Source organism: Corythoichthys intestinalis, chromosome 13 (assembly GCF_030265065.1).
Source record: "Corythoichthys intestinalis isolate RoL2023-P3 chromosome 13, ASM3026506v1, whole genome shotgun sequence".
Classification (NCBI taxonomy): Eukaryota; Metazoa; Chordata; class Actinopteri; order Syngnathiformes; family Syngnathidae; genus Corythoichthys; species Corythoichthys intestinalis.
Genome location: NC_080407.1, coordinates 21,879,756 through 21,890,297, shown reverse-complemented (window position 1 = coordinate 21,890,297; position 10,542 = coordinate 21,879,756). Strand labels below are relative to the sequence as shown.

General features: G+C 41.6%; 1 protein-coding gene across 1 annotated transcript in view; it reads right to left on the bottom strand.

Moving 5' to 3' along the window:
* The window catches only part of LOC130928019 (oocyte zinc finger protein XlCOF6-like), a 37,496-nt gene that overhangs the window by 5,299 nt on the left and 21,655 nt on the right, over positions 1–10,542 (bottom strand). Inside the window, exon 2 of the mRNA XM_057854191.1 lies at positions 2,519–2,908. Within this exon, the coding sequence (XP_057710174.1) occupies positions 2,519–2,908 (390 nt within the window). The remainder of the gene's footprint in view (positions 1–2,518; positions 2,909–10,542) is intronic.

Genomic DNA, 10,542 nt, shown 5'->3' with positions numbered 1-10,542 from the left:
CGGTTCTTTCCTTCCAATTTGAACCCGAGCGGAATATTAATGAGAAGGACAGCCCTGTCGATACTGTACAAAACGAGCAGCAAAAGCTGAATGAACACGACAGACGGGATGAGAGCAGTAGCATACATGTGTCAAGTTCGCTAGTGACAGCTAGCGCTCTCCTGCTCTAGTGACGGCGCAGGAGAGTGATGTCAAAAAATATTTGTAGATCTTCACGGTAAACTATTGAGAGTTACAACTTATTCCAATATTATTAACAAGATACTTAGCATCCAGAGCTGTCGTGTGCTTTGCATATGATTAAAGTGTGTACGACAGAATTAAAAAAGTCTTAAATAGCATTAATATGTGATTTAGAATCATATTTTGAGACGATTCGACTACATACAACAAATTGGCAAAGCGCAGATGACTAGAAATTAGTCTTTAACCTGCGGTTTAGCCAAGCCTACCATTATAGGGCTCTAGCGTCCCCAACAGGAGGATGACGTCAGCAGGAGAATGCTTTCATCTGATTTAGACTTCAGCCCATTGAGGGGGAATTATTCATAATGAGGAAAATGCGACGAAGAAAGCCGCAAAATGTCATTCTTTCAATCTCTCTACTCCAATATTTTTACAGGATATTCTTTTTATCAAAGTATTTTTCCCCAATTGATAAATAAATGGTAAGGTCATGACAAATAACTGTCTTGTGCTAAATGGAATATGAAATATTAAAATGCATTTATTCAGTACGACATGGCTAAATGACTCCATAATGGTCAAAACTGTCGACTTCACTTTTACTGTCGCACCTCCCGAACGATGTTTTATGCCACCGGAATTAGTCAGGCTTTTGTCATTCCCCTGCCCCGGCTTCGGAGAGCGTAAACAAACCAGGAGGCGTGACAGCTAGCTGACATGCTCACCCGAACCAAGAGATGTTTCAAAGTCTATTCTCGGCTTTCGTAGCAAAAAAAAAATCACTCAAAACTACTCGGAATAATGTCACACAGCGACGGGGTTGTCGACTGTCTTCGCTGATCGGCAACCTGCCCGGCGGCGAGCAAATTACAGCTCGTCCCTTCCTGCAGGCAGGAGAACACGTTTGCCGGCGAAGCAGCTGGAGAATTACCCCCCCGGACAAACCGGCCGACGTCGGAGGAGCGCGTAGCTGCCACATGGTCAACACGAATATGGCGTGAAAAATGCTTAACTACACGACGAAGACAAACATTAAGAGAGCAGATGAAGTTGTTGGTGCAACTAACATGGCGGGATGTGTCTGAAGGGATCTATTCTCCATGTCCGTCCATACGTAAATAAATAGTCGTTTATTTAAACAAAGTTTGTAGTGTTTAATTTGTAATTGCAGTATTTGCGGCCATTTTTAACACAAAGTTGCAATTTCTGATCGGGTGGAAAATTTGACAGAACACCGGGCACACGAAGAGGGCAATAAGCCGAGGATAGCACTCTCCCAGCGGGCGATTGTGTGCCAAGCCGCCGGTCGTCTGCCGAGTAGGCATTTTCGGTGGACAATCGGCTACAAAATGCAAGCCACCTCCATATTAAAACATGTTCCATGATCCCAGTATTTGACATAATACAAAACACGATGTTTCCTCACTTCCTCCTAAGTCCAATGGTCCCACAGTTGTCGCAAACTTGTTTTGGCCAATTTCAGGGTGAACGGGAGCTTTCTGAAACTCAAAAAGGCTCACATGCCTCTCCCTGGTGCAGCTACAAAGCCTGCAGCCGTTTGGCTGGCGTGATGCGACAAATAAACGAATTAATCCGCAAAATCAGCTGAATCCACAGTCCATTTGGATGCTATAAAGCAATGCTGTATTGTGAAACGCTGACCCTGGTGACGTCTCATTCGCATTCGTCCTAAACCCGATACTGGAGCCAGAAGTCACTCATTTTCATGGCGCGGGATTCAAAGACACAGCAGTTTGATTATTTTTTGCATCACACGTAAACGTTGAAGAGGGTTTGCCTCTACTGAGACGTCTAATGACGGCTACCTTATTTTTGTCACGTAAACGCGCTGTCCACGTCGATCATCCTGCCTGTGTTCTTTTATTAGATGTTGCTGCCGAAGCTTGCTTCCCATTGAATAAGCGTCACGGAAAACGAATGAATAAATATTTTAAACTTAGTTTGATTGCTGGCTATTCGTATCATTTTCTGCCCGACAGATTATAATGACGCCTTATTTTTCAAATTTGAGCTCTCAAGAGGACTGTAATGTACTTTATTTGTACTTAAAGCACGTGAGACACATTGTGAGCAAGGCGAAAAAAATAACGAACTCAAATCCCTGCACATGGTAGAGGATACAAAAAACCAGGGCGGCAGGCAAATGAAAAAACCCAGGCAAAATCGCATATTCACCGTGAAGAAAGCTGAGACAACTGAGTACACCGGCAGGATGACCACGTCGATGATCATGACAAACTCAAACTCAACTCATGACAGTTCTTCAGAAAGAGCCCCGCAATCACCTCAAGGTGAGTAACGTGGTACTCACAGAACATTGAGTATGATGTGAAGTCGTCACTCTCTGATGGTCGAGCGATGAGGTAGTCTGCTTGGAATCCTTCTTTTGAACTGCTGCCACTCAGAAGCTCCGCCCCTCTGCTGGCCTCACTCGGACCTCCATCTTCACCTTTCAAGTTCCCATCAGTCCACTTGTGGATGTCCACCACCTCCACTTTAACATCTAGCGGGTCGTCCTCCTCCTTTTTGAGGGGATGAAGTTGCTGCTGCTCCTCAATGTGGGGGTTCTCAACTCTAATGAAATACTCCTCTTTAATGTGGACTAATTTTTCCTCCATATTCTTGACGCATGGCGACTCTTCCTCCTCCTCTTTCATGCGAGCACACTCCTGGCGTTCAGGACGATGAACTTGAATGACATCTGCATGACAAAGAGCATAATCAAACATGAGCAAAGTTCTATTTCTTCATTTGCCATATTCTGTCCTCCAAGATATTTACTGCATCAGAAATAATCCTCCGTCACGATTTTGTATTTATTCGTATCTTGTTGTCAGCCACTACAACCCAATATAATTCAAATTGACTGACATTACATTTCAATAACTAAAATATAAGTAGGTGTAGGACAAGGCCCCAAAGCCTTATATAAAGGAATGTTGTTTTTAACCTCATCAACTGACATCAAGCTGCAAGGTAACATAACATGTTTTCAAATCGGAATGTGTTGTTTTCAACCTTACCAAGCTGACTCCCAAAACATCGGCAACCTTACCAAGCTGACTCCCAAAACATCGGCAACCTTATCAAGCTGACTCCCAAAACATCGGAATGTGAACATAACATGTTTTTCTTGTCAACCGTGTGAAACATCTAACCGCACTCGAGCCGTGTGAAACAGCTAATCGCACTCGAACGGGAGGGGAAGTTACGGGGCGCGGTACTTGCTATAAAGAAGCGACGGAGACAAGTACAATCAGAGTCTGCTGTGGGTTTACGCGCGGACGCCCAGCCTTGGTATTTCTTCGCTCACTATTACTGAGGACGCCCGGCTCTCCGTCCTTCCAGCACACGGTAATGAGATTTATGTTATTGCATGTAATCTATGAGCTGAAATACAATTGTTGCTTGTTTGCTTGTACACTTTATACTGTGGGTTAAATAAAATGTGCCGCTTGTTTAACGCAGTAAAGTGTTATTGTTTGCTGTCCATGTAAGTCGCCGACGATCCGCGATCCTGAAGTTAATAATAAGTCATAGCAATTGATTACTATTATATTATTTGATACTGTAATTGATTATAAGCAGTGTCTACTCAAAGAATGCTTGTCTGATTGGATATAACAGACAAATTAACCCATTGTAGCCTGGTGATTGGGTATCAGCCTCGCTACTATTCATTTTCATTGATACTGTGATTGATCATAAGCAGTATCAGAATTGTTTCAAAACAGTAGGGATGCACCAATCGCTTATTTTTGCACCACAGTCGAGTCACCCGATTTTGAGAATCTGCCGATTCAGTCCTGATCAGATACCGGAAAAAGTTTGTTTGAAAAAAAAAAAAGTTCCAAACATGTTACTGTCCCACTGTGCCATTTTCATAATGTGAATTATTTTTAAACAAAATAATGTAGAAAAATGCATGTCTTTATTACATGCTTCATTTAGTACACTCATGCTGCAAAAAAAAAAAGCCTCTCACTTTACAATGAGTTGCCACAGCACACTAATGCAAGTTTAATGATGATCGACAGATTTGCGCCTTTGATCTTAGAGCTACCAAGCTTCTCTGGCAGGATCAAACCTCCAAACCTGTCAATCATCGTTAACTTTAAGTACCAAAAACAAGCCGATAGTTTGGCGCACTGCTTAGTAAGGATGTCAACAATAATCGATGCGGCGATGCATCCCAATGCGGGGCAGGGACGATTCGATTCGATGCGGGCAACACGCTGAATCGATTCAGCGCATTTTAAAATATATAAGTACGTTCAAAAATCTTCCCTGCGCAATTCCGGTGATGCAATGGATTTGGTTTCCCCATTTGTATTGTTATTCTCATTTTAACCTGTAGAGAGAGCTACTTTACATTCAAAGTAAGCCCGTAGAGCAGATATGTCCAAAGTGCGGCCCGGGGGCCAAATGCGGCCCGTGGTCAAATTTCATCCGGCCCCCAGCCTCTGTCATAAGATCAATAACGTCTGGCCCGCACACAGACTTGATAAATTGGTCAGCAGTACTGCTACCAGCATATGAAGTAGCTTACACATTAAATGCTGCTCCTCATTTACCCACTAAAAGGCAGCAGCACTCTAAGCAACGTTACCCCGTGTGACGCTTGACTTCCAATTTTCTAAAATGGCGTCAATCAATAAAAAAAGACAGTTGACTGCGACGGCCAACGCTTCAAGGATAGGTGGAAATTGGACTATTTCTTCACTAAAATGCACAACAACTGTGTCTGCCTCATTTGCAAAGAGACAGTCGCTGTTTTTAAAGAGTTCAATGTGAGGCGATATTACCAAACAAGACACGCTGACATGTACGACAAGATTAAAGGGAAGATACGCAGCGAGAAACTGAAGCAACTTGAAGCTAGTTTAATTTCACAGCAGCAATATCCCGAGAGTCGAACGCCACAAAGGCTAGTTGCGAGATTCTTGAAATTATTAACTAAAAATAATAATAATAAAGCAAATGTGACACACTGAATGGCTTGCTTGAATTTGCTTAAATATATTGTTCTACGTAAAGGACGTCAGCCAAGGTCGGCCCCCCACATTCTTACCACACCAAATCTGGCCCTCTATGCAAAAAGTTTGGACACCCCTGCCGTAGAGGTTAGATCTGGCCTAAAAAATTCCAGCCCAACCCGACACGGCCCGCTGGTATTGAAGCCCGACCGCACAGATCAATTAACTAGATTTGCATGCCCAGCCGAGTGATGCGGAAAAAAAAACGCAGCAGCAGCAATTTATTTTCATTTCTTCAAGTTTTCTTACTGTTTAAATAGTCTACATATTTTATAAGAGTTATAAAAGCATTTACACAACGAAATAACGCTAGGAAAGTTTAATTAAAAAAAAAAAAAAAACACGGTTTTGCAGACACACAGAGGAGAAGATTCGAAAGGATCACATTTGCCTTTGTGTGCATAAATAAAAGTGTCTTTCCTAACAAATTCTCAGTTGGCAGACAAAAAACGCAAGTTTACTCAATATTTAAATAGTCTACATATTTTTAAGAGATTTATAAAAGCATTTACACAACAAAATAACGCTGGGAAAGTTTAATATTTAAAAAAAAAAAACAATCCGGTTTTACAGACACACAGAGAAGATTGGAAAGGATCACATTTGCCTTTGTGTGCATAAATAAAAGTGTCTTAGATTTATAAAAGCATTTACACAACGAAATAACGCTGGGAAAGTTTAAAAAAAAAAAAAAAAAAAAAAAAACACTGTTTTACAGACACACGGAGAAGATTCAAAAGGATCACATTTGCCTTTGTGTGCATAAATGTGCCTTTCGTAACGAATTCTCAGTTGGCAGGAAAAAAACGCAAGTTTACGCAATATTTAAATAGTCTACATATTTTTATGAAAATTATGAAAGCATTCACACAACGAAATAACGGGAGGAGAAGAAGAAAAAGAGGGCTGCGCCACAGCCCTCTGCGCATTTAAAATTTTTTTTTCTTTTTAAAATAATTTATTAGTGCAGCGCGGCGTCCAGACAGACCCGACCCACCCAAACGTGAATGCTTAACATTTCGGGTTGGGTCGGGTTCGGGCACAAGATCTAACCTCTATGCAGGGGGGACGAGGAACCCAAATCCGCTTCCTCACCGGAGTAACGTCACAGACAAGCGCAGTTGTAATCGAGAGAGCAGAGAGATAGGACATAACATAACAATGGCTGAAACGGAGAAAGAGGGAGCGAGAAATATTATAGATATAAGATAGGCTAGGCCTACATTTTACTTTTGTTCTACAATGCAATTTAGTTGATGTTTTGTTTGAACTGATCCCTGGATTGATATTGCGATAAAGATGCTGCTGCACTACAATATTTTCTTTGTCGTTTTCTTTAATATTTACTTGATTTTTAGTGATGGGTCGTTGTGACTAAAATACAGTGACTGTTATTACTGATTTTGCACAGGAGTTCAGATGTTGCACTGTGTGAAAGGCTGCTATTGTGTGTAAAAAAAAAAAAAAGAAAGCCCTGGTCTCATTCAAAGCACTAATTAAATGCTGTGATCTGATTTTTTGTTTTTTTTAAATATATATGAAAGTATGGGTTCACAATAGAGCTTAGATCTTGAGCCCGAACCCAACCCGAATGTCGGGCCGGGTCGGCCCCAAAATGTCAATTATTTACGTTCGGTTCGGACTTCTCTCGCGCTAACTTTTTTAATATATATATATGTATATTCTTCTATTTATAGCAAAACAATGTATGGATGTTAAACTGACGAATAGTTATAAAATAAAAAATTTGGATAAAACAGGGAAGGCGCTGTGCATGACTGGGCACATGAATGCCGTGGGCCCGCCCTCTTTTTAATCTTCCCCTCCCGCCCCTGCGCCTTCCGAGAGTCCGCATCCTGGTATTTCCTTTTCGATATGAAGCAGCAAAAAGTGAAAAACTAAAGACGACGAAATTGAAAAGAAAGACATGCACCACGGTAGATGTTGAGTATGGAAAGGCTTCAAATTGATTGTTGAAGATGCTATACAAAAACCTGTGTCGGCTTTGCTGAATGTAAACGAATGTGGCGCTTTGCTCTCATACAAGAAATATATTCAACAAACTTTTCCAGCATTATTTCGTTGTGTAAATGCATTTATAAATGATCATATAAACATTGAGAAAACCTTTTTTTTCTGCAAACTCGAAGAGATTGAAAAGAATGTCAAATCCACTATCGGCCTGAGAGAGCAGACACACAAATATAAAAGATATAAATGTTTATTGAATATCCATGTCATTTCTTCACATGCAGGAAAATCATTCTAGCTTCAGCATTCTAGCGAATGTTGCCAATTGTTTTTCGTAGTTGTACAATTTGTCTATCTGTTTTGCAGATATCTGCTCCAGTGTTATATGTATCATGACTAAATTTAGCTATTCTTTTGCCATTTTTCCAATTTGGCAACATTTTTATTCACTTATTTTTTTAAGCTATCGCTAAAGTCGCCAGTAGCAGACGGGCTTGATTACATGAGCTATTTACAGCATTAAGATCGACAAGCAGACGATTTGGAGATAATGGAATCCTGCAGTTTGAAAGGGATGAGAGTGTCTTTGTTACCCGCAGCCAGACCTGTTGTACAGTGTAGATATACGTTTCCATTTATTCAAGTAACCATACCGTAATTTCCCGAATATAACGCGCACTTTTTTCCACCCAAAATCAACTGGTAAACTCATGGTGCGCATTATAAACGGGTACATGGATGGAGACAGAAATATATATGTATTACATATATATATAAACCGTTTTTTTTTCATTGACACGGCCACGTTGTGTTGAAGAAACGTATGCGGCCACCCGTTGCCGACCATTACGGTACGTGACGTCACCGTTTTGTTTCGGTAATACTTCACTCTAATCGGCCGAATGATTTCGTTTGTGTTAAATTCTGCTTTTTTCACTCTTCATAAAGCACAGAATTTAGTTTCTTGAACTCATTTGAGTCGACGTTTATTGCAGCTCCGCAATTCGGACCATAGCAAATGTAAGGACACACACTTCCTGCGTCCGTCAACTATATCGGTCCCTCGGGAAACTCAAACCCAAATAACAATAGTTCCTTTTGTTACTGTCGTGCTGACAGCCTATGAGCTCTCACGGATTTCCGACTTACGTTCTCACTTTCATTTTACCGTATCAATCCATGGAAGAAACATTTATTCATCATGAGGAAACGAGCAAGTTATACAGCAGCCTTTATAAGAAAAGTCACATCTGTTTTGTTTTCTCCTAGATTCTGGTAAGTTGGAGAAGTTGTCAAATCATATTATTACCGTAAATATTGTCAGTTCACGTTAATGTTTTGAACTACCAATGTGCTATGCTTGAGCTGTGTTTCACCAGTCAGTAAAATGACATCTCTGTATCTGTACACAAGCTCTGTTTTCTTATATTCTTCTATTTATTGGTGCTAAAATTAGGGTGCGCGTTATAAACGGGTACAATAATTTTCCCTAGATTTTACAAGTAAATTTGGGGTGCGCATTATACACGGGTGCGCCTTATATTCGGGAAATTACGGTATGTCTAACCAGCCATGTGGCGCTTTTCCGCACTCACAGTCACATCAGTAGCCACGTTTACATGCTGACTTTTTTTCATACCGATTCAAATCATTCCGAATGGAAATTTCACATCAGCTGTTTACATGTCACTTCATCTATTCCGATCCAGCGTTTACATGTGTCTGCCTTTATTCCGAAAGGACGTTTGACAACTGCCGTCTGACATGCGCAGATTAATCAAAACAAAGCGTCACGTTGCAAAACATGGAGATCGATCGTCAGATCAGCTGCTGTTCTAACTTTTCGAGTGGAAACAAAACTTCAGAATGACACGCCGTTCATTTAAAAAGTTGTGTGGGTGCGCTGTGCGTGTGCTTGGAAGCCATGTTGCATGTGACGTTACTTACGTCACCAAGTGACGTCACCACGTCAGTACGGAGCATGTGCAGAAAGAACACAGCCAGACACCATTCCGCTTCCCTGTTTACATGATATAATTTTACTTCTAATCGGTTTGGGAAAAGGAATATTCCACCCCTGTGAACCGGAATGAAATTCCATTCGGTTTGGGCCTGTTCATTCCGAATGAGGTGTTTATATGGAACACATTTATTCGGTTTGAACAAATATTCCGATTGAAATTGGAATATTTGGCTCCGTGTAAACGTGGCAACTGTTGTTATCAAGCAGGTGCCAATCTGGAGACAGTACCTCTTTGTGCTGGCCAGGGACGTGAGCAGAGTTCTTCCTTAAGGCCGAGTTATACTTCCGTGTCAGACCTACGCCGTCAAGGAAGAATCGAGTTACGACCCTACGCCGTAGCCTGACGCGCACCTCTCGATTTTTCTAACCTTCGCGTCGCGTAGACGCGTTGACGTAGCGAAAACGGACTGTGATTGGTCCGCTCAGACTGTTGTTTCCGGGCGAAAACACCGCCATTGTAGAATAGAATCAAACATTTTCTACACGCAAAAATGCACCAAGCCGACGGGAGTATCATCGAAGAGCAAGTCTCGTCAAGAAATTATTATTGTGACTGCCAAATGGCAAGGTCGGCGATCGAAAAAATAAATAAATGGAAGAACCACCGAGACGTGGGTGGTCGGAATCGAGTGGCCACACGAAGCGGTGACACAGTCGGCCAAAAACTGCCAACTTTTTATCACTTTATGTCGTATTTATGTCGTATGTTGGTGCACTTCATCATTTACCGTGTACATATGTTTCAAGTATATGAAGAATAAAGCACAGATTTGGTGTCAAAAGAGTTGTTTTGATCTTTAATTTTCAATAACAGACAGTTCACACACACAATACATCATCACTGATTGAGAGTGCCTCGGTGCTTTTTATGATAACCTTAAAATCAAGCCTCCCAACGCAGTTTGGGAAGTTCCCTAGACGCCAGAAATCTGCTATGGCTTCCCACTGGCTGGTTGTAGGACACGGCAAACAAATCAGGCTGGAGGGCTTTGCAGACCTTGAACGCAGTGCTCGACGCCAGTTTGAAGCTAGCCGCCACAGCTAGCTCTCTCCACCCGAGTCTAAAACTCTCTGTGCGGCATCAAAAGTCGGCCAGACCGCCTCGAAACCGTCTTCTGCGTCGCCTGCCCGTCAACATTTGTATGTTCAATATTTATTCAGTGTTGATGAGCAGAATATTTACTTTCAAGAGTTCCATCTTGCATTGTTTATTTTTTCTCCGACTAGCGGAAGTAAACAAGTATGCCCCAAAACCGTACAAACATAACGCCACATCCCTCTAGTGGCTTGGCGGTGAATTACAGA